The sequence below is a fragment of the Aspergillus affinis genome, assembly GCF_023601865.1.
Source record: "Aspergillus affinis strain CMG 70 chromosome Unknown NODE_41_length_255467_cov_85_872513, whole genome shotgun sequence".
NCBI lineage: Eukaryota > Fungi > Ascomycota > Eurotiomycetes > Eurotiales > Aspergillaceae > Aspergillus > Aspergillus affinis.
Window position 1 is genome coordinate 1 of NW_026515822.1, and position 22418 is coordinate 22418.

Sequence of the window (22418 nt, forward strand, 5' to 3'; positions counted from 1 at the left end):
CCAACCCGCGTGGGGTGTACTCCTGTAATCCCCCCGCACCCCAAAACCCACCCAACCCCCCTCTTTTATGACCCCCCCCCCCCCCCCCCCCCCCCCCCTCAAGCAATTATAGCCTTCTAACCAACCAATAATAGCACTTTGAACTCCTTCCTGAACCAACCCTCCGCGAAGCCCAGCAATCCCTCCTCGACGAAATCACCCCCAGCATCGCCCATCTCCTCTCCCTAGCGTCGAATCACGTCGAGAAGCTCTCCCGGCGCGAAGAAGGACTCCGTGCGAAATGCGAGCTGCAGGAGGGAAGACTGTATTCGGGCGAGAGCCGCCAACCCCCAAGTCGTCCGCATAGGAGCAGCGCATTCGGTGATCGGTCTAAGGCCGTCTCCGCGTCGAAAGCGGCTGAGTATCGACGGCTGGTTCAGAAGAAGGAGCGGCTTCAGTATGCGGTCGAGAGGCTGGAGTTGCAGGGTAAACAGCGGGAGCGACAGTTGAGGAAGAGCATGGCTATTCAGTAGGGTGATGGCTCTGAATCGCAGGGCCTACTTACTGTACACTCTATTTGTCTTGGACAAAGACGCAAGTTTGAGAGAGGCATATATTGGTGGGGTATGCGAACCTAGCTTGATTCCGTCGCTTTGATACGAACGGGAAAGGAAACTACACGCAGTGCGCATTGCTTGCCTCGAGAGTTCTTGCGCCACGAAGCAAGACTCGATTATCACGGTCTCCCAGAAGACCGAAGGAACACAAGACGAACACGGCCCTTTCGGTTGGAAACGGGGAGAAGATTTGACCATACCACGTCTATAACGCCGCCTTTTGTCGAAGTGTTCCCTTTTCGGAGAATAATATCAAAACATGATACTCTGGGACCGACATAGGCTAGTCGATCGGCTTCGAAACTGTGAATCGGCTGTTTGGCAGCACTCTATACATAGAATCATTGATAACGAAGAGATGAGAAACTGAGATGCTATTATGAGTGAGGAGCTCAATTAGATACATTATTTATACATAATTTTCAAAATGCAGCCATATATCGTACACATGATACAAGTCAGACTAAGTCGTATCTAGACCAAGTCTGCTTTCCACCCAAATAAAAACCCTTCGGAAACCGCACTCTAACGCCAGCGTGCTTGGAAGTAAAAGCCTCCAAGAAATCCAAAACTCGAGACTATTCTTCACCAGTAAGCTTAGAAGCGGTATATTGCTTCGTCGCCTGTCGCAATTTCTTCTTATCTGCAGCTTTCTTCCAGCTAGGGATATTTTGACCCTTCTTCCTTGGCGGGACGGCCAGTTCCGGCCAGCTCGATGAGCGCATCTCTTCTTGGTGCTCAAGCTCGTCTTTCTCGGCATCACTGAGCTCCTCTTTGGCGGCTGCGCGCCTCTGCAGTCGTTCTTTCTTGCCCTCCCCATGTTTATCTCCAAGTGTCAGATTCCGGTGAACGCGAGTCTTTGCACCAAGGGCCCATAGATCTCCCCAGCGTGATTTGCGGGCATCCTTGTACGCCCTGCGGCTGAAAGAACGAGGAACGGTCCAGCGTTCGATGTTCCCCGCGGGCGTGCACGAGTCAAAGATGATGTGTCCGCGACGCTTGATAGGGGGATAGACAATTCGAGGGAGCGATAAGGTGTGGAAGTTTTCGCCGCTGCCGGAAGCACCATCCTGGCTCGCTGGTGGCGCTTCTCCCACCTCCGCCTCTTCAGCGAAGACATCATCATTGTGCTCATAACCTGCAAAGGCGGCCTCAGCGGCTTCGGGGCCCTGGACGATCCCTTCTGTCTGACGGAGATCAATGCCACGCCGCACAGCGACATAACTAAACCTGACGTCCTCGTGGTTCCGATCCTTAGCCCCTACAATGCGTTGCAGAAACTGGGGCCTGATGTATCTTTGCTCGAAATGACAGTAATCCCTGCGGCCCTTCGAATGTCCATCCATATGATACATGGGGCATTTGCCATGGTTGGTGCAAGGAGCCACGATCATGCCGGTTTCTTTCTGAGTGTGTGTGTCTTCGCTCGCCGATTCAGTCAGGTTCTCGTACTGCGTAGAGCCGGGGCTTGAGATATGGCGCTTGAGCAGCATTTCACGAGCTCCAGCAACTGCCTCAAATCCCCTCTGATGCCCCTTTTCAAGCAGAATCAGGACACCGCCGTTCGGGTTCAGAAGGTTCCACAAATTCTCGACATGCTCCTTGCGCATGTATTCCTCCTCAATGCCCAACAAAGAATGCGGAGCAATAATGACGTCGTATTGTTTGCGCCTCGGGGGAGCTCTTGAGTCATCAAGGGTCGGTTTCTCGCGAACATGAACATAATCCGGAAGCCGGGGGAGGAACGAAGTATTCTCAAGCATCGCACTGGCGCGAAGCTGGAGACTTTCGGATCCCGCAACTACCGTGGATTTACCCACCGGGTATGGGCTGCCTTCCGGTTGGTCTGGCACCATAAGCTCCCATTCTGCACGAAGAACTTCTCTCCATGCGAGAACACCAGCGCCTCCTGCGCTAGCATCGAGAATGTGCGGACCCTCCTCCTGCGACATCAGTCCACGGATCCATTCGGGACCTAAGCGCTTTCGAACTTCCGTCAAAACGCTCAATGCAGAGGCGTACAGTCCCGGATATAGAGCAGCGATGTACGCATTAGCTTCCATTTCGGTCATGTGCCGTTGCGACGCCGACAACGGTATCGGGGTCTGAGGCGTTTGAGCACGCGGGAGTGGAGTATAAGTGGAATGAGGAAGCCTTGCGCCGCCGAATATGCGACGAGCAGCCTCCGAAATGTGTTTGTTCGAGAAATCCGACAGGATCACAGATATGGGGCCGGTCACAGTATCCTTAGGCAGATATACGGTACTGGGATCGGTGGCGAACTTTCCCTCGACCGTTCGGGGATGAAGCCGTGGCGCATCATCATGGATTGTATCCTCCCCAAATTGTTCGAGCATGACGTCTCCGCCGAGTTGTTCGGCGATTTCTCGTGTTCGCTGCATAGAAGCGGTCTCGTCCTCTACGGGACCCATCTCCATGTCGTAGACCACCGGAACCTCTTCTTCTTCAGACACAGCTTCTTCGACATCCACCTCTTGCCAACCTCCCTCGCCATCTTCACGGTATAGTGTGTTCAGGTCCTCCTCGTCCTCAACTTCAAGCTCCATTTGTTCTTGTACGATGATAGGCTCGCCGTACAATTGGGTATATAATTCGATCTCCGTTTGGTTTAGGTAATCCTCCGGGAGGGTGTCTCCGAATTCTTGTCTCGCCGAGCGCACGCGCGCTTCCAACGTTTGAGCGTCCCGATGACCGATTGTTTGACTAAATACATCATCCAGCTCGGGTCCGTCGAAGTTGAGGGCCTCAAAATAGTTGTCCAAGAGATTCAAGTCATCCATCAGCACGGCCAATTTCATTTCATTATCGTTGATCTCGTCGATCAAGGCGTAGATGGCATCTTTCCGTTTGGTATTAGCCTCTGCCTCCGCAGGTGGTGTCGTAGATGCATGTCGTGCCCCAAGGGTCCGAGCTCCATGATTCGATCCTGGGAGCGAGACTCGCACTACATAATTAGGCGATAAACCCTTCGGCGTGATGGCGCTGCTGCGTTGTCGAGTTGGTAGGAAGCTGGCAGCTCCGCGGAGCTGTTGCGAGCCGGTTTGCGGCGGTCGATTCGCGATCGGTCGTAAAAGTCTGTGGGAGCATGGCCAACTTGCCCGCGCTGCCGAAGTTCTTGACAGCATCCTCAGACCTTCTGCCACTCTGTAAACAAATAAATTCGAGGTTGGAAGAGAGGAAGAAGCAGCAGCACCACTGGAGAGCAGCGACAGGGAAAACCTGCGCCAAGACCTGCGCGTATCAAAAATGGCTGCACGGTGATTGGTCGGAAGGATCTTCAGTGGATGACATAATCTGCCTTTGTCCCATTGCGGTATTCCGGCCAGGAACCGGGCATCACCTGGGAATCTCTATAATTCATGACGCACGGATGAGGCACAAATCAAATGGTATCCATTTACAAGGTAACAGGTTCTATGTACAATTATCTAAGACCGAGTGTCGCTCTCTGAATCCTCACTACCCATGAGAACCTTCAAGGCCGATATCCACTTCATCACCTCATGTTGTAAGGCAGTCAGTTTAGCCATGACGGCCATCAGGCTGGGATCCTGACTCTCCACTCGCACCTTCTCCTTCACTTTGACCTCTTCGCCTTTCCAGATAAATACATCACCAGCCTCATCATGCGGGCGATGGCGAGTACCGAAGATCCGATCCCGCAGGTTGAACCCGGTCAACGAGATATCAGTCGCAAAGGCGGTTGGAGTGTGATTGGGGGTGGTGGGCTCGAGGGTCCTCAGGTACAGCACCAGAGCTGAATCTGCAATCGAGAGATGGAATGAAAGCGACGAGGGAACGGGGGGGTCAAACATCTTTACAGTATCGAGTTAGTGGCCGTAAGACCAGACGAGGAGATAAGCGTGTAGTCCCGGGACGACATCTGGTAAGACTTACATCTTCAGCTGCACTAGTTTCCCACCATTTGCCTCTGACTTTATCATTATCACCCTTTAGCATTTGCCGAGCCTCGGAGATGGTCTCGTGCAAAAGGTGTAATTGACCGAATATAAAACTCGCATTGAGCGGGTCGCCGGTCCATGTGCTAACGTCCACAACATCGAGGCTCTGGCTGACCAAGTTTCTCACCGAAGCCAGTTGGTTTAGCACGAGCTCTGGAGCATCAGGGCCGGCTGACAGGCACAATCGAGTGGTGGGCGAGCCACGCACTGATGCAAGGGAGCTAAGGCGAAGCTGGATATCCTGTTGCATTGACGTAATTCAGCGCCTTTGTGCGTGCAATTAGGCAGAAAATCAAGCACTCTCAAAGTGCCGGAAGGGCAAAAGTTTAAACAAACATACGCCTTTCACAATTTTGGTACCAACTCTTGTGACGAACCCTTTTACATTCTCGGATCGCAGAGACGATAGGACCAATGTGCTACCGGGCTCCTTGGGAGCCAAAAGCGCTTCACATTCATGGAGACCTTCTCTCAGGGATGCTAGCGAGTCTTGTAAATTGCGCAGTAGCCATTCCAGCTCTTTCGCCTGTATAGAATGTCAGAAAGGCCAACCGAGTTCTACCGGTGCTGGGGCATTGATTTGGTAAGCAAAGCGTGGGATGAGCAAAAGCACCTACCAATGCGCTGTCGGCTTCCTGCTCCAATCGCTCCGGAGGCAGGGGAGGATATGCCCAGGTAGCCATCTTGCAGATCGGACCAAGTAACAGAGCAGTCGGCTTGTTTAGCCCTGAGTTTCGGACAGTCGGATGTGCCTAGTGTCCCTTACGCCTTAGAAACGTTGGATAAGGAGCTTTGGGCCCCAGTGATGCAGTTCACCGCAGACCGCCAGAAAAAAGTATGGTCGCATTAACTCCCACGGCGATCCACCGCGACCCAGTCGGACCAGAAAGTGTCAGCCTAATAGAGTCAGGAGCGACAAAATCAAGGCTCGTGGATGGTGCAACCTCAAATAGAGCAGCGATGGGATTCTGCGACAACGTCATGGACCCCGTGCCACGCTAACCTGGTCGGGGCTAGCCGAGGACAGCTAGCGGGGTTGCAGTGACGATGACGTCGACATCTTCCGGCGCTGCTCTGGACATGGACGACCCGGCGATGATGAACACTGCAGAACCTTCGATCGAGGGTGCAGAACCATATGATGCGCTCTCATTATTATATCACTACTCTGCTCCCCTGCCGACCCGAGAGGACGTCACCGGTACCTCCGGACATCCGTCTTATTAGTTGAAAGTCCTAGCTGTGCCATCCGGGCCTGCAACCCTCCAGAAAATTTTGACGCGCCTTGACTTCGAGGTACTTTTTTTTTTTGCTCTTGCATACCACTGAGCGCACTACTATCGTCGCGATCGTCCATCTCTGTTGACATTCGAGTGGTCTATACAAGTAATTCCAAGCCGAAAGCGAAGGAAACGAGCCCTAGCAACCATGCCTTTGAGCAGTACGTTCCCCCCGAGCGAACCCTTGGTTTCACTTCGAACACACTCGTTGACATGGAGACTGTATAGGAGCGGCGCTGGGCTTTCTCGGCCTATTCTTTACAGCCTCAGCTCTACTGCTGATGTTCCTCACCATTCTTGGTGGAGCAAGGAACTCGAACCCTTTGAACCAGATCTATCTGCTTCAGGTCGACACGAGCAATATCCCTGGAGCCCCTGACTTATCTCGATGGACTTTCTGGAATATCTGCCGTGTCGACGCAGATGGGAAGAATCAGTGTGGAAAGTCGTATCCCGACTTTCCTTTTGACCCGCCAAGCCACCGAAACTTCGACACTACGACCAACATTCCGCCTGAGTTCATTGGGTAAGGCGACTTTCGACCAATCTTCCGTGCCTGTACATCAACTGATAATGCGATTGCAGATCGAAGCACTACTTCCTGACCTCGCGGTTCATCTTCCCCTTCCTGATCATCTCCCTGTTCTTCGCTGTGGTGTCCCTCTTCACCGGATTCCTGGCCATGTGCACCCGCATTGGAAGCTACCTCTCGTCCCTCATGGCCTGGGTTGCTCTGTTCTTCCAGATCATCGCTACCTCTTTGATGACGTGAGTCGATATTCCATCTATGACCCAGCACATAAGGCATTGGAACGCTTTTCTAACATCCCAACCAGCGCCGTTTTCGTTCAAGGTCGTAACAGATTCAGTTCTAACGGCCAGGTCGCCAAACTCGGTGTCAAATCGTTCGCCTTCATGTGGACCGCGGTGGCTTGTCTTCTCTTCTCTTGCGTCCTGTACTGCATGGGCGGCGCCGTTGGCAAGCCGGAGAAAGGATACAGTGGGCGCGAGCACCGACGTCGTGGTTTCTTCTCCACCCAGCGATCCCGCAGCGTTCGGAGCAACAAGGAGGCGAACCCCTAATCGACTCATTGCGCATCGCATGTCTGAGTGATTGACGCCGTTCGCATGACAAGTATGGATCGGCTGTGGTCAGTCTCGCATGCCCGCAAGCCAACCAGGTCCAAGTATATGTCCCAGGATTTGCGTCCTAAATGTTTTCGCTGGGAAAAGTAAAATTTTTAAATCTCACCCGAGTCTACTGAATGTCGTTCTAGTATGACTTAAGAGATACCCCCACGCTTTCCGGTGGTTTGTCCAGTCCCACGTACTGATTACGTTTCCCTGCTATGTTTTGACAGTATCTATGTATGCGCTGGGTGATCTTGTTGCCCTACGCTCACCCTTAATAATTGTTTTCCCCCTGAGTTATGTTGATGGTCTACGTGTTTTTCCGATTGAATGACTTGTGTCACGAGTGTTGTTTTGATGTCTTGATGTCGAGTATCTAGTAATTGTAATATAATGGAATGTCATTTTATAGTGATGGTTTCAGTGGAACTCCGAACTGCACTAACTGAAGGCTTACACAAGGCACGGCAGTGTTTACTTCGAAATCTATAAAATTCTATAAAGAATAACCTGTATATATACTTTTTGAAGAACCTTCATCGATACATTCGTCGTCAAGAAATCATTGCAAAGACAGCATAGGGCATGAATCTGTTCACCCGTGTTTTCAGCTGGTTCAAATCACCGGCCCAGTTTGTTTGGCTAAGGAATATGCACCACAAAAAACAATAGAGATGGAGAAACAGAAGGCACAGAGTTTAATCAGAAAAAGAAATTTGATATTCTAAATGGTTCATAAACAAAAGATGCAGGACATAAAGCATGAAAGCGGGGGTCCAAGGATATGAGAGGAAAATTTCATCAAAAGGTAAAGAGAAGATACTTTGTAATCACCTAGATGAAACTGTCTAAGGAGCCTGGACGGCACCGCGGACAGCACTCTGGCCTCCAACCTCACGAGCAGTGATCTGCAGACCCAGGTCGGCGTTGACGTGAACCATCAACTCGACCTTGTTGCCGGCCTTGACGCCCTTGACGGCAAGCTCGGCAATGGGCTTCTCGGTCTTCCAGACGATCTCGCGAGTCTCCTCCTCCTCGTCCTCATCAGAGTCGAAGTCGGAGTCGTCGTCGTCTTCGGTCTTGGCGGGCTTCTCCTCCTTGGCCTTAGGCTCGGGCTTGGTGACCTTGATGTCACGAACACCCTCAACGACGCGAATGAAGACGTCACCACCTTCCTTGGGGGTGGAGTACTGCGCAACGCGACGAGCGGGGAGAGCAGTCTCGGCGTGCAGGAGAGCCTTGAACTCGGTGGCGTCGCCCGAGGCGAACTCAACACCGACGGCGTTCTTGAGGTGGGCGGTGGCAGTGACCATAGGGTGGATGGACTGCTCGATGTCGTCCTTCTCGAACTCCTGGATCAAAGAAGCCTGGATGGCGGCACCACGGGCGGACAGCTCGGAGGGGTTGATGGCGCTGGTGAGCGTCGAGGGGGCAAGGATGTTGGTCTTCTCGTCGAAGATGTTGCGAGCCAGGTGGGCAATCTTGGGGGTGTGGGAGGTACCGCCAGAGAAGATAACCTAAGTGGGTGGTCAGAGAGAGTCTATGCTTGCTAGCAGATAACCGGTAGTAGAAACATACCTCATCGATGTCCAGAACATCCAGACCGGCCTTCTGGATAGCCTGTTCGATCAGGCCGGTGAACTGGGCGAACACCTTGCCCGACAGCAGCTCGTACCGCGTGCGGTTGACGGTGGAGCCGTAGTCGACACCATCGGCCAGAGACTCAATGCTCAGGGTAGCGTTGGTACCCAAGCTGAGGGCCTTCTTGGTGGCCTCACCCTCAAGCTTCAACTTAGCAAGACCGCGGGCGTTCTCCCGGGGGTCGGTCTTGTGCTTCTTCATGAACTCCTTGGCGAAGTGGTCGATGACGATCTTGTCCAGAGTAGCTCCACCGAGCTCGTAGTCGTGGGCAGTGGCGAGGATGGTGTACATTCCGCCGCGGCAAGCGAGCACAGCAGCGTCGGAGCGGGTACCACCAAGGTCGGCCACAACGACAAGCTTGTCGGTCACGGTGGCCTCGGGCCTGGCATCGTAGGCCAGGGCAGCAGCGACGGGCTCGTGAATGAGCTGCAGAACTTCAAGACCAGCATCCTTGGCGGCCGCGGTCAGGGCATTCCGCTGAGCGTCGGTGAAGTCGGTGGGCACAGTGATGACGGTGGCGTTGACTTCCTTACCCAGGAAATCGGTGGCAGACTGTTTAAGGCGACGGAGGTGACGGGTGGCGATCTCGGAGACGGTGACAGTGTTAGGAGTCTCGCTATCGGTATCACGGATCGAGAAAGCCACGGTAGAGTCGCTCTGCTGGGGGTGGGCCGAGTTGTGGCACGGCGTGGGGTCTATCGACTTGAAGCTGTGTATCCTGTCAGCGATGTTCGTTCCTCCATCACACCAGATGGGGTTTAATTACTCCTTGCCAAGGTAGTCGCGGAAGTAGGCGACGGTGTTCTGGGAGTTGCGGATGAGCTGGGCCTTGGCCTGGGTACCGTGGTATTCCTCGCCATCGATGTACGAGAGAACGGTAGGGATCTGACGGTCTATATCGAACAATTAGAATTTCGCTATTTCACAGCGATAAGAACATGTGGGCAACACACCTCCTTCCTCGTTGGCAATAACCTCAGCCTTGCCTTCCTGTGTACAAATCTCTGTTAGTTGATGCCATTCTCTTTCGTTGGATTAAATCTCAGGAAACCGAGAATTTGAGGGCCACCGAAATTTCTCACGTACAGGGTTAATGCGGGCAATGGAACTAGAGGAGTTGCCAAAGGAGATACCGATGGCGAATCGCTCCGCGGCGCCGTTGATTCCGTCACTCATTTCGAAATATAGATAGGAGAAAAATGGGAGAAAAAAAAGGAAAGGGGAGTGTTTGGAGAGGAGAGGAACAGGAGAGTTGAAATTGGGGGAGGGAAATGATTAGAATCGGCCGCCGAACTGATCGTCTTCCAAAAGGAACGAAGAAAAAATTTTTGGATTGTTTGAAGCGGCGGGCCGTGGCTGGTGCTTATCGATAGGGTTCGGTGGCGGTGTCAACATGGTCAAGCCACACTTGGGTTGCTTGAGACACAAAGCAGATCTAGAGAGAGGGCAGCCTGTCTTCCCTTTATTCCATTGGAACTTATGTGTTAGGGAGATATGTTCACCTTAACTCTGTTGGATTCCTTCTCATTGACTCAATTCACCCTAACATGTAGTAACTACACAACTACAAGTACTCCCTCCTACACTATGTGATTAAATAATCACGTGCTGATAACGCGATAAGCGGCCTGCTTCTTTTCGGCGGGCAAAAAGCCTCGACCGCAGAACAAGCCAATCCACACCCACTTGAACAAACACTTGAACGCAGCGTCCATCATGGCCTCCCCGTTGATACTTCTCCCCGGTGACGATGTGCCCTCAGAACATCTCCCCTCCAACGATTCGGCACCGCTGAGACTGGGCCCCGGCCTCCGTCTGCTTTCGCAACCATCCACATCGCCCGCGCCCACCGATGCGTCCACGCATGTTCTCGCCGCGACCCAGGCCGGCATTCTTTCTACAGACCCCAGAAGGAACGCAGTCTCCATCCTCTCGTTCCCTAATCGCCGCTACACCCCGACTACGAATGACCTAGTAATTGCGCAAATCCATCACTCCAGTCCGGATTACTTCCACTGCATGATCACACCTCAGACTCCGCAGGCAGTTCTGGGACAGCTATCGTTTGAAGGAGCCACAAAGAAAACGCGACCGATGCTGAAACAGGGAGACTTGGTTTATGCGCGTGTATTGTCGATGGGTCTGGGTGCCGGAGCTGAAGTCGAACTCACTTGCGTCAACCCTGCAACTGGAAAGGCCGAACCTGGGGGCCTGGGCCCGTTGACCGGCGGGATGGTCTTCGATCTCTCCGTTGGTATGGCGGCGCGATTGATGCGAGCCAGCTCGTCTTCGTCAGATAACGAAGATGGTGTCGAAGGGTTGGTGGTGCTGGACGAACTGGGCAAGAAGCTGGAGAAAATCGGAGGATTCGAGATCGCGGTCGGGCGGAATGGCAAGGTGTGGGTGGACTGTGCCAACGGGGGAGAGTCGGCTGTCAAAGCGACGGTGACCATCGGACGATGCCTCGCTGCGATCGACGAGCAGAATCTGCAACCGGCAGAGCAGAGGAAGTTGGTTTCGAAGCTATTGCGAGAAATGAAGGTCGAAACTTGAAGCGTCCCCAGCGGATACTATTTCCTCGAGCGGTTTTTCACGTCTTTTTGCATGTTGTTATCCTATTATTTCTATTCTTTAAATGTAAATACGAATGTATACGACAGACCAATTTCATAATAAACCAAATGTCACTCCAATGCATGATGCATGTGTAGTACTTTGGCGTTTGCATTGAAAAAGAAATGGGAAAAAAAAGAGTGCGGAAAAGACCGCGCGCCGCCCGCGCCCAAAGCTTCAACTGGCGACGCCGTCGGCTTTTTTCTCTTTCTTTTTTTGCGCTCTGCCGATGTCAACCCCATAAGAACCACCTTTTGTCTACCACTTTATCCACCAATCTTCTCGTTTCCCTCCTGTGAAATTAACACTCTGAAAATCGCTTCTACCAGATGGGCCAAGGGGCGTCTCAGCCTGTAGATGAGGGGGGGCTCCCTATCGAGTCCTCCGACGATCTCAGTACGTGTTTACCCCGGAGATCAAACCCGAAACTTCTCTCGGAATTGCACTGACAACGTTCGATCGCACGTAGAACCCAAGGAGAAGAAATCGCATAAGAAATCTTCGAAATCTTCCAAGAAAGCAAAGTCCCACGCGAAATCGACCGACGAGTCAGCAACGAAGCGGAAACGGAAATCTCACGATCATGACAAGGATTCTGTCGCGCCGGTGCCGACTACACCTCCCGTTCGCGTTGATCAAACCTCCCGTCCTGTGAAGCGCAAGAAGACGCGCGAGGAGGACAGTACGGAAATAGAAGTGCCTAATTCCGATGATTTCAAGCCAGACAAGACGGCTCTGGAGACGGACGAGAAGACGGACGAGCAACCAGCTCCCAGGTCCCCTGCGACTGTCCGATCCCCCGCTGAAGGAAAGCACCACCACGGCTCCTCGAAACGTGCTAGCAAGTCCGAAAAGACGCCTAGTCCTACAGAAGAGGAGGAACCATATTCGGAGTCTGAGCAGAGCTCAGAGGATGAAAAGAGAGAACAGTCTTCAATGCCTAGCGCACGACGTCAGCGAATCACGCGACGAGAGGACAAACGGTATTCTGAAAAGGGCCGGGTAGTGGGACACTTCCATCCGGAAGAAATCCAGCAGATCGAAAAGTTTAAGATCGAATTCTGTAACTCCTATGGCATCACTGGGAGCCACTTCGACGAGATGGTCCAACACGCCGTACGAGAAAAGGAAACCCCATTTCCTGGGGCTGATATCATGCCGAAATTGGATTTCTGGCAGTCTATCTACGATGTCATTCCCAACAGGGACCGGCGATCGGTTTACCGATTCATGAGACGCCATTTCCAGTCTTCGGAGCAGAAACCTCATGTCTGGACGCATGAACAGGACGACGAACTGGTCGAGCTCTTTGAGGAACACGGCCCTAAATTCGCCTACATAGCAAGTCTCTTGGGAAGAAACGATGACGATGTAGTACAGCGATGGAAGAACCGACTGCAGCACCGGGGCACCATGAACAGGGGACCTTGGACGGACGAAGAAACCGATGCCTTACGCAGTGCTATACAAGAAGCGTGGAACAGTCTGAAAGCAAACAACAACGATGTTGGCACGGACATCTATGAGATGGACGATAAAATGGTCGCTTGGGGTGCAGTTAGTGACAAACTCCAAAATCGTCGTTCAAGGCAGCAATGCGGGGATAAATGGCGCAAAATCAGACGCAAGATTCTAATGGCACGCGGGCAGAGGAATAGAGGTTCTCATGGAGCTGCCAAAGAGCTGCAGCAGCATACTATGGGCAAAAGGTTGACAGGTCAACATCAAGATGACAAGGATACTGGAAAATATCTGAGCAATCCATATGTCTTTTCCTCTGACGAGGATGACGACGACGAGGACCCTGAAGACGGAAAGGTTGAAACAGCTCAGTCAGACAGCGATGAACGCCAATCTCCTGTTCAGAAAGAAGAGAGGAAGACTCCCGCAGCTTCTTTCATCTCCAATTCAGTGCCAAATGCCGATTCGGATGCAAACTCGGGCTCGGAAACTAGTGGATCAAGTTCTGAATCCGAATCGGAAAGCGATAATTCAGGCTCGGATTCAGACGAGGACGAGGAGAGCCATACAAGTATGGAGCCCAACGCCGTGCAGTCTACAAAGCATAAGCAATCGAATGGGCAGGAAACGAAGGAATTTATCAAGCCTTCGGTAGCAAGCAAATCTACACCGGCTAACGATGACTCGCAAGGAGACAACAAAAAGGAAAAACCTGCAGAGAAGGCTAACAATGCTACAACCACTCCCAATAAGAACAAGTCTGTGCAGAAGAGAGAGATCTCACCTGAATCTTCTTCTGAAAGCGAGGATGATGACAGTGAAGATGATAAGTCCGAGTCTTCTGCTCACAGCCAAGGTTCAACTCAGAATAAAGCACAGAGTGCGGAGCCCCAGCCCCAGCCCCAGCCGTCTGATGTCAATACCGACACAAGATCAAACGCTGAGGAAAGGTCGAATCGTTCATCCAGTGACGAAAATGAGGGCAGAAGCGAGAGCGAGAGCGAGAGTGAAAGTGAAGGCGATGATGAAAGCGATATGGATTTGGACCTCCCGCTTAGACGTGAGCCAGAGAAGCCTACACCTGCACCGAAGCCGCCTTCCCAGGAGAGTGAAAGTGAGAGCGATGATGAAAGTGACATGGATTTGGACCTCCCACCTAGACGTGAGCCAGAGAAGCCCACACCTACACCGATGCCGCCTTCCCAGGAGCAAGCGAACCCCAAGCCTCGGTTATCCCTACTCAAGCAGTTCAAACAAGACCTCATAAAACGGAAGTCAAATCCCCCTGTCAAGACACCAGCACCAGCAAAGGACTCCTCGTCCTCGGATGAAACCGAGAGCTCTAGCTCTAGCGAAAGCGACAGTTCTAGCGACAGCTCTAGTGAGGATGAATTGGCAAAGCCAACCAAGATGACTTCTCCTGTTCGACCGAAGGGGCCTGCTCAGATCCCATCGCCTAAGAAACCCGAACCAGTTGCAAAAAGAGGAAAGTCCTCGCCTGATGACAGTTCCAGTGAGAGTGACAGCGACAAGTCAAGTGAAGATGAGGGGCCTGCGAAGCCTGTGAAACAGGGTGCACCGGCCGATACCAAACCAAAGACCCAGGCTTCTCCTGTTAAGTCCACAAGCAAGCCAACCCCCAAACCGGCTTCGAACGCTAGTGATGACTCCGATTCCTCTTCATCCTCAGATGACGAGAGTGGACGTGAAAAGGATGAGCCCAAGCCAACCATTCCTAACAGCCAAGGCCGCCCGATCAAGGGTCTTTCCACTTCAGCTTCTGCATCTGACGCCTCTACTTCCGAGTCCGACTCTGCTGCATCTGCGGATAGCTCTGCTTCTGATTCCGAACCTGAGCCTAAATCCAGCTCGAAAACGAAGGTTAAACCATCATCCTCACCACCCAAGCGATCCACAGACCAAAGCTCCAAGAGAAAGCGCCCCCCCACGTCCAATTCAACCTCAACGCCAACCTCGGCGCGTGCTGTCGCCTCCCGCAATATCAAGCCCGAGGCCAGCGGTTCAAGCGAATCGGATACCAAGCCCCCAGTCAAGAAGACCAAGGTCAAGAAAAGCATGACGCCGACTCCGAGAAAGCAGAAGAAGACTCCAGTCAAGAAAGAGCAGCGCTCGAGTGATAGTGACAATGGGCCTTCTAGCTCATAGACAGGCAAGAGGATTGGATAGATAGAGGTTTCTTTTCATGGCCGGTAGCCAGTACGGAGTAGTGAATTGCTTACTTACGACGAATAATGATTGAATCTTGTTTGATTTAGAGCAGCCTTTGCTGTTGCTGTCTTCTTGCCATGTTTTAGGATAATGTCTTGTAATATTGCCAGTAAATTGTTCGAGGCTCTCTCTTTCTCTCGGGGCACTCCTAGTAATTTACATCTGTTGCCTTAGATTTAATAATCCTTCTGTTAAACTTATGTATCGCATGTTCTAACCTAAGAATGCATGCATGAAAAGACACTTCTATATAGACTCGCAAGTCGCAATTAAACTACAGCTCATCCTTCTTCCACGCAGAAGGCTCATCCTCATCTACATCGTCACTATCCTCATCATCCTCCTGAAGTTCAGCCCGCAATTCTTGCTCCTTTTGCTCACGGTCCAGATCTACTCTCTTCGCCAACGCCGCGATCTCATCATCATACTCCGTCCACTCGGGGACCTGTCGCTTGGCTCGATCTAACTTCGGCTCCTTCGTCTGCGGGTTATTGCACAGATCGATTGTCCGCGCCTGGCCGAGCGATTCATCCGAGCACCAGGTCTCGCACCACAGCCAGTCCTGCGGCAAGCTCTTAATCGGAATTTGATGCTGCATGTGATTCGGGAGGTCTTGGTCCAGGTTACTCAAGCTGTTCGGGTCGGCCGACAGCATCTGGTACTGGCCCCGGAGACGGTCTCCGGCAGCAAGCTCCCGGAAGCGGTTCAGGTCGACGACGTAGAGCGCCGAGATGTGGTAGGGTTGGCCGCGGAGGAAGCCCTTCCAGTACCCTTGTTTCCAGAAACGGAAGCCCTCGATCTCTTCGCGCGAGTCGCACATGGGTGTGAAGCCGTACGGGGCGCCCTCGAGGTCCAGCGTGACGAGATCGTACATGTCCGTGCGGACGACCTGGTCGGCGTCGACGAAGATCACCTTGTCGAGGTTCAGCGGGAACAGGACGTCCAGGAAGAGGATCTTGTAGCCCCAGATCTCGCGCTGTTTCTCGCGCTGGGCGCGCAGCCAGTGCGGCCATTTGAAGGTGACCATTTCGTATTGGAAGCCGTGTTCGGCGGCGAGGTGCGGGAGGAAGGATTTGAAGGAGGGGGAGAGGAATTGTTCGATAAACCAGAACTTGACGGTGTGCTTGGTGTTCTTCATCACCGAGACCATCATGATGTTGAGCATTCGTTCGTAGAGATGACCGCTCGCAACGGAGAAGATGTTGATGTCAGCCTGTTTTTGGGACAAGCCACCTGAGCCGACGCCGACGCTCGAAAGAACGCTGGAGGCAAAGCCGAATCCCTTGGAGACGTAGTCCATGGCCGTGCCCGCTTTAGGACCTGTTTCCAGGACATCTTCCATTTCATAGCCCTTCTTACGGGACAAGCGAGGGAACAAAGTTTTGCCCTGGAAAGAAAGCAACGCCACTTCGTTGTTGTCGTCGCCGGGCTGGGGACTGTATCCCAGACCACCAACGCTATCAAGGTTGAAAATGCGCTCACTGGAGCCGGGCTTCAGGTTGATTTTCCATAGTCCAGGCTGTGTTTTGAATTGGAAATATCCCAGGTTAGCCATGATGATGGTGTCCGCGTATGAGGGATTGTTGTCGGTTCCAATGTTCAGCTGAACTCCCCTTGGAGGGCTCTTGGTGGTCAGATCCCGGGAATGACCTTCTATCAAGATATGCTCCAAGGCGTACACCGCTTCGACGTCGGAGTCGGAATTCAAGGAGCTTAACTTGATGTTATCAAGGTCATGAATGGAGTCTTGGGGAGCTACAAGCCAGGACGATGGTACGTCCATACCCAGGGTAAGAAGCGCCTCGACTGGCACACCCCTGAACGAGGCCGTAGGCCGTGAGATAGACCCCTTATTGTTGAAAGAAGGCTCTGAGTCTAAAACGTAGCGGTAGAATCGCTTGGTGGGGAGTTCCTTAATATGCTCATGCGGGTTCAAAAACAGCCTGACTCGTACACTTGCTAGTTCGGAGAGCACCTTCAGGATTGGGAGCCATCTTTGGGCGGTCTCCGAGCTTGGATCAATCGAAGCCAAAATCGTGATTGCTGGATCTTCGGAGTTCGAGACGGTAAGCACAGAGCGAGAGTTATTCCATTTGTCAAACAGATTTATCCGAATGTCGGAAGTTGACTCGAAGATGCCCTCCGGTACGTCGGATACGGTTGAGAGTGTGGTGAGAGACGTCAACTTGGCAAAGGCGAGAGGGCCAGGAATGTTTGAGCCAAATCCAAGATTCTTACAAGCCCTTGCGACCGGGCCGATTCGCTTCTCCTGTTCATAGGTCAAAAGCTGGTCCAAATCATCAGAAGTCACGTCATGTTGAATGGGCCCGATTGCCCTTCCGTTTATCACAAGCCCATTTGCGCCTGTCGGGAACCCAAGTTCCCGAACCAAGGACTGCTGGCGTGCCCAGAATTGAGAAATCTCTTCGGCTTCTTCGTTTGAGGGAGGAGAGATGGCAGTGGAGCCGATATTCGCTAGAATTTGAGCGGGCTCGACCTGCTTTCCTGTCTTGATGGAGCGGTATAGAGTTGTAGATCCACCTTTGGCGGATGCCGGATTCTCCGAGTTATGAACGAAGAGAACTTCCACTTCATTATGTTGTTCTCGGTGCTCCAGAACTGCAGTGAGCAATTGGAAACCACTTTCCGAATCAAAATCACCGATTGCAATCAGGTAGGCACTGTCAAGAGCATCGCCGTTTGTTGAGGCAACCAGTGGAGTTTCACTCAAAACATCCTTCTGTGAATCTGCCACTTTAGCTACATCCACGACCCGGATATCCTTGGGATCTTCGGGAATAACCCATTGACTGCGTCGAGAGAACGCCTTGGAAAGGAACACGCCTGGCAGCGAGGTAGATTCCTCAATTGCTCCATCGGCAATCCCCTGTTGAAGTTCCTGCAAGTCTCCACTGATCCTTACGCTCACTTCCTGCATCCACTTGCTCTTGCGGGGGACTGGTGCTCCGTTGATGAAACTTTGAGGAGCGTCAGGGGTGATACCAAGTCGATCCTGATAATGAACTGTTTGAGAGACCACGTTTTCGAAATCACCACTCTTCAGAACCTCGTCGAATGAGAGCGCCTTCTTGCCAGAGCGGATCTGTCGCTCCTTGGTCGCAGTCTCAAAACAGCCTTTATCCGCGGATGCTGCCTTGTTCTTCTCGAAGGACTAATAAAAATGAGCAAGTAAAAACCAAAGAGCAAGGCGCTGATCCTTACCTCGTCCAAATAATGAATAAGGCTTGCCAACCCGTAGGTCTCCTGCAGGTAATGAGCAACCTTCACCTGGGACTTTTGCCCGGCTGAGGATGCCATAGGGACTATAGCGAATCTGGCCGGAATTCCCTTCTGCACGAACGCTTGCATGGTTCTGACCACAAAGTTCAGGTCCTCGAGGCTGCTCAGGTCAACCGGGACCACAATGTTGTTCGCGTTACGGCGCACGGCCGGAAGTTGGCCGGGGTAAGTGCGTTGGAGTAGCTGGGTCATGTAAGTATGTTGAAATTGAAAAATCTATCTAGGGAAGGGCTCACTGCTTGGAGTTCCTCGGGCCAAGATTGGTACCTAGCATCCTTTTCAAGATCATTGAGCCATATGAGAACGCGACCACCCTCGATATCATCTTGATAATCATAACGTTGGGGTGCCTCCTGCGCCAGAGCCTCTCCGAGGAATTCGTGCGACAGAAGGCTCACTGCTTCTTGGGCAGATACTCCTATGTCACGGAACTTCTCAACCAGTCTTCGCTCACGGCGCAGGTGTTCCAGAAGGGAGAACGCGTCTATCTGTCGAGAATCGATCTGGACACCATTGATCCACATGACGTTGACGCCAGCAGGAAGCATCTGCAGTCGAGTGGAGCGAATATCTTCTAGAAGTTCGGTAGTAGCATTATGAGCTGCAACTTTGGCCGAGTACTTAGGGAAATCTTGCGAAAGCTTGACGAGGGTATCCAAAGGATTCTCGCTGTCCATCACGTAGCTCACGGCATTTACGCCCAGGCGTGCCACCTCGGAGGACGAGAGGGGTCTAAGGTCGTCCGGAGCGTCACCGTCGCCGGGCTCCACGTTGTTGGAATCTTGTTGTTCTGCGGCGCGATCGTCGATGACAATATAATCCGTTCGCTTCAATGCGAGTTCAACCCCGTATCCCGATACAAAAAGTGGGCGTGGGCTCGAATGCTGGGGAGGTCGGTATCGGACTCGGTAGGAGACCTGACCTTGCTTTGCCAGTGCGCTGAGCGTGTGGTGGAAGTCCCTAAACATGGGAGAAGCGACATCGGCGTACAGAATAGCCGGAGGAAGAGAGATGTCTCCCAACACCCGGTCGAAAGGAAGCTCTCTCGAGTTCCTGTGTCACATCCGTTAGCCATGTATCGAGCAAAGCATTCCACAGGGGAGAAAAGGCTATCTGCTCACATGTCTCCCAAAACATCCTGCTGGGCACGCTCCAGTGTAGAAGAGCAGTACTGCTTGCCTTGCGAGTGCACCCACACTGGACAGGCGGCATCCTGCGCCGCCATTAACGAGTGTTGCACGGAAGCATTGTAGTATTGGTAATGCGCCGTGATGCGGGGGCTCGCCGATCGAATTGCCAAAGACAATTTGAAGGATGACCGGCTTTCGGTTGTTTTCAGGTGCCCATCCTCGTCCACAACTTGTAGAAAACGGTCATAGATTTCTTTGTCGGTCACGGCATCCTCGAAGGCTCCATCGGCGACGCGGTCAAGCAAAGGGAAGTAGGAGGTCGAGTTCTCTTCGGCAGCGGTTTCTCTACGAAGTTAACATTAGCAACTCGGACTTGGTATAACTGTCAACCGAAAGATCAGAGCGATCCAGCTTACAAGAGTTCTATGAGATACGGCGGCGCATCAAATGAAGCTTGGAGGGCAACATTGACCGACGGGCTTGCTCGTACTAGGCAGGCCAATCCAGAAGCCACAAGTGCAGTGAGTCGCCATGAGGCGACCTTTTTCGATGTAGATCCCATCTCTGCTTGCCAATGGAGGCTCCACTGCAGATAGGGCAATGATTATGGGTTCAGATGACGTTATTTCCTAGCTAGCTAGTACCGTACTCCAAGTGAAGACGAGCTAGCTGAGTCGCTCCGCAAACGATGGGCACGAGCTGAGATTCATGCAACAATCGGCCACCAGGTAGACATTGAGAGACGGACGAATTCCCGTCGACCAGCCGAATAGTCGTAAGAGAGCAAGATGACTGCGTGGAGAGCATTGATAAGGCTTCCGGCCACCTGGTCGAGGCCCTGCTGCTACGGCGGGCGCAGCGGCCAAACGCGCAAGACTTCCGTGTCTTCTACGGCGGGCCCTGATTGGCCGCTCCGGTTGTTGGACGGAGTGTGCCTGAGGATCGAAGGCAGCGATATACTCCGTACACCTTCAAGGCTTCATCTCTCTACTTGCGCTACGACACATATTTTACGCCAGTTATATAAGACCTAGTTATACAAGTGGATATGGATTTTTAATGTTAATTGAATCATATTTTGTTCATTAGACATCATCATTATCATAAAGTGGTTCGTTCAGAAGCCGCTCAGGCTCTTTTCCTTGTTGCTTTACAACCCAGTCCAGTCAGTAGTGGTGGTGGTTGTTGAAACTCTGCGTTTTCCTTTCGCGCTGCGACGGGCAAGCGAGACCCAACAGCAAAAAAACAATTAACAAAATAAACGCCCCAAGAGGTAAGCGAAAAATTAAAGATCGAGCCCAGGTAGCCAACTCCGAGAGACTCCAGTCTAAAGTGAGGCTTTTTTGTCTTCCGTACTTTTGTGTCAAAAAAGAAAAAACCGTCATGGTGAAGATACAATCAAGTCAATCAAATCAAATCAAATCACTCTTCCTGCAGAGAATCCGCGCTGGGTTGTTTGGAATGGGGCCTTCTACGGCTTGTCGCTTCCCAAATCAACCTCTTGCGCTTCTGCTCGTCAATGGCAAAGAAGGACGCATGATCCACTGTTTTGCCGGGGATGTTTTCCTGACGAACGCCAAGGGCACTGGTGGATCTCATTTTCTTCAGGCCCTTGACTTTGCCGCTGTCGCTGAGCTTGCGGATTTCGCGCGCCAGCCGCTCTAATTTAGAACCACCCACTTTGGAAGGCGTATCAATGGTGGGCGACGGGGGCAGAGGCTTATCAAAAATATCTTCTGCCCTGCTGCCGCTATCGTTGCTTGTGGAGGGGGAGGGTAGCACTTCGGACGAGCCAAAGCTAATGCCCGAGTCGACCTTTCGGCCTTTGTGTCGGGTCGAAATGTCTTCAATGGCCTCGGAGCTGTCGAAACTTTCCAGGCTATCGAAGCTAGCCAGGCCACTAACCGTCGAACATTCGTCGATGACCTCACTGGCTGCCCGAACATATTTATCCAAGGCATCTCGCACCAGCGGCCATCCGTTGTCCGAGCCTTCTGGCGCTCCCTGGCTGATCACCTTGTCAAGGATCACTTTGGCGTTGTTGTTGTTAATGGCCGAAATATACCGGAAGAACCCATCTCTCTGAGACTTGAGAATCTGGAGTGTCAACTGCGAGGTGGGAGTGATGGTTCCCTCGGTCACGGGTGGAAACAGGGTGTTAAGCATGGCGATGCAGTTGGCTCTATTGAATGGCTCCATAAGCATTTCGTTGATCAGAGTCTGGAATATCTTGATTAGCAATCATCACACGAGAGCAGTCGGGGAAAGAATCTCTACTCACCCAACGACGGAGACCAATGTAGATCTGGGTATACAGCGCTTCCATCTTGCGGTTCTTCAGGTTCATCTCTTCGATCCAAACGACCACGCCGGGATATTTCTTTCGGAACTCCGAGTTCGCGCGGAGATCGGCGGGTTGGACTTCCAACCGCTGCAATGCGGCCGCCACTTCCTTCTTGCGACGAACCTCGAGGTCCTTGAGGTAATCGAGACCAGTAAGGGCCTGAGGGAAATCAACGAATTCCAGCTCCGTGGCAAAGCAGCGACGAAGGAACGTAATCAGGAAAGTAGGAGGAAGCGAGCACGGTTGCGATCCTTTCTGAGAGATCTCGTGGGTCAACATGGCCCGAAAGTCGGAGTCACGACCCCACGGAGCCTCCTGTGACGACTCCGAGGACTTCGACGAGTGGGAGGTACGGTTGGCAAACGCCGTCTCGGGTGGACCGGTCGCGGCTGGTGGTTGTCTCGTGGGATTGCAGTTCAATGCATACATGTTGCGAAGTGGCATTTCATAGGTCTCGGGGTAACGAAGGCAGTGTTCGAAGATCCAGAGGAAGGACGATCCATCTGGGTTGTCCAGAATCTCCTCTGTAGCGTGCGCCATGGTTCAAGTGCGTATGTTGGTAGCGATAGAAGAGGAATTGATGTTTCTTCCCTCAGAGCGAATAAGGGAGCGAGATAGGAAAGAGACGGAATAGAATGAGAGAATAGCTACGAAGACAAGATATAAGGATCGGGTTCAAGAGGGCTGGCAGTGAGCGAAAGGGGGAAGGA

The 22418-nt window shown here is 52.4% G+C and overlaps 9 protein-coding genes across 9 annotated transcripts; 4 read left to right on the forward strand and 5 right to left on the reverse strand.

Moving 5' to 3' along the window:
- KD926_007258 (DASH complex subunit SPC19) lies at positions 1 to 512 on the forward strand (the record flags this gene model as incomplete). Its single annotated transcript, XM_053100094.1, has 1 exon — positions 135 to 512. A coding segment is annotated over one exon (378 nt), but the record flags the coding sequence as incomplete, so codon positions are not given.
- A 662-nt stretch (positions 513 to 1174) lies between these two features.
- On the reverse strand, positions 1175 to 3742 carry KD926_007259 (tRNA methyltransferase RSM22; the record flags this gene model as incomplete). Its single annotated transcript, XM_053100095.1, has 1 exon — positions 1175 to 3742. One exon carries the CDS (start codon positions 3740 to 3742, stop codon positions 1175 to 1177), a length of 2568 nt encoding a protein of 855 aa, XP_052956129.1.
- Positions 3743 to 4045: 303 nt separating this feature from the next.
- Positions 4046 to 5262, reverse strand: KD926_007260 (uncharacterized protein; the record flags this gene model as incomplete). The annotated part of the gene is made up of 4 exons (XM_053100096.1): positions 4046 to 4432; positions 4515 to 4820; positions 4920 to 5105; positions 5197 to 5262. 4 exons carry the CDS (start codon positions 5260 to 5262, stop codon positions 4046 to 4048), a joined length of 945 nt encoding a protein of 314 aa, XP_052956130.1.
- A 745-nt stretch (positions 5263 to 6007) lies between these two features.
- On the forward strand, positions 6008 to 6942 carry KD926_007261 (SUR7/PalI family protein; the record flags this gene model as incomplete). Its single annotated transcript, XM_053100099.1, has 4 exons — positions 6008 to 6020; positions 6088 to 6385; positions 6445 to 6627; positions 6696 to 6942. The coding sequence occupies 4 exons, from the start codon at positions 6008 to 6010 to the stop codon at positions 6940 to 6942; spliced, it is 741 nt and encodes a 246-aa protein (XP_052956131.1).
- Positions 6943 to 7838: 896 nt separating this feature from the next.
- KD926_007262 (ribosome-associated complex protein SSZ1) lies at positions 7839 to 9807 on the reverse strand (the record flags this gene model as incomplete). The annotated part of the gene is made up of 5 exons (XM_053100100.1): positions 7839 to 8507; positions 8569 to 9340; positions 9398 to 9524; positions 9585 to 9621; positions 9718 to 9807. 5 exons carry the CDS (start codon positions 9805 to 9807, stop codon positions 7839 to 7841), a joined length of 1695 nt encoding a protein of 564 aa, XP_052956132.1.
- Positions 9808 to 10347: 540 nt separating this feature from the next.
- Positions 10348 to 11184, forward strand: KD926_007263 (exosome non-catalytic core subunit RRP40; the record flags this gene model as incomplete). Its single annotated transcript, XM_053100101.1, has 1 exon — positions 10348 to 11184. The coding sequence occupies one exon, from the start codon at positions 10348 to 10350 to the stop codon at positions 11182 to 11184; it is 837 nt and encodes a 278-aa protein (XP_052956133.1).
- Positions 11185 to 11573: 389 nt separating this feature from the next.
- Positions 11574 to 14871, forward strand: KD926_007264 (MYB DNA-binding domain protein; the record flags this gene model as incomplete). Its single annotated transcript, XM_053100102.1, has 2 exons — positions 11574 to 11640; positions 11714 to 14871. 2 exons carry the CDS (start codon positions 11574 to 11576, stop codon positions 14869 to 14871), a joined length of 3225 nt encoding a protein of 1074 aa, XP_052956134.1.
- A 337-nt stretch (positions 14872 to 15208) lies between these two features.
- On the reverse strand, positions 15209 to 19926 carry KD926_007265 (putative UDP-glucose:glycoprotein glucosyltransferase; the record flags this gene model as incomplete). The annotated part of the gene is made up of 5 exons (XM_053100103.1): positions 15209 to 18106; positions 18157 to 18417; positions 18471 to 19287; positions 19356 to 19709; positions 19781 to 19926. The coding sequence occupies 5 exons, from the start codon at positions 19924 to 19926 to the stop codon at positions 15209 to 15211; spliced, it is 4476 nt and encodes a 1491-aa protein (XP_052956135.1).
- Positions 19927 to 20786: 860 nt separating this feature from the next.
- On the reverse strand, positions 20787 to 22248 carry KD926_007266 (uncharacterized protein; the record flags this gene model as incomplete). Its single annotated transcript, XM_053100104.1, has 2 exons — positions 20787 to 21584; positions 21646 to 22248. 2 exons carry the CDS (start codon positions 22246 to 22248, stop codon positions 20787 to 20789), a joined length of 1401 nt encoding a protein of 466 aa, XP_052956136.1.
- Between the last annotated feature and the right edge of the window lie 170 nt (positions 22249 to 22418).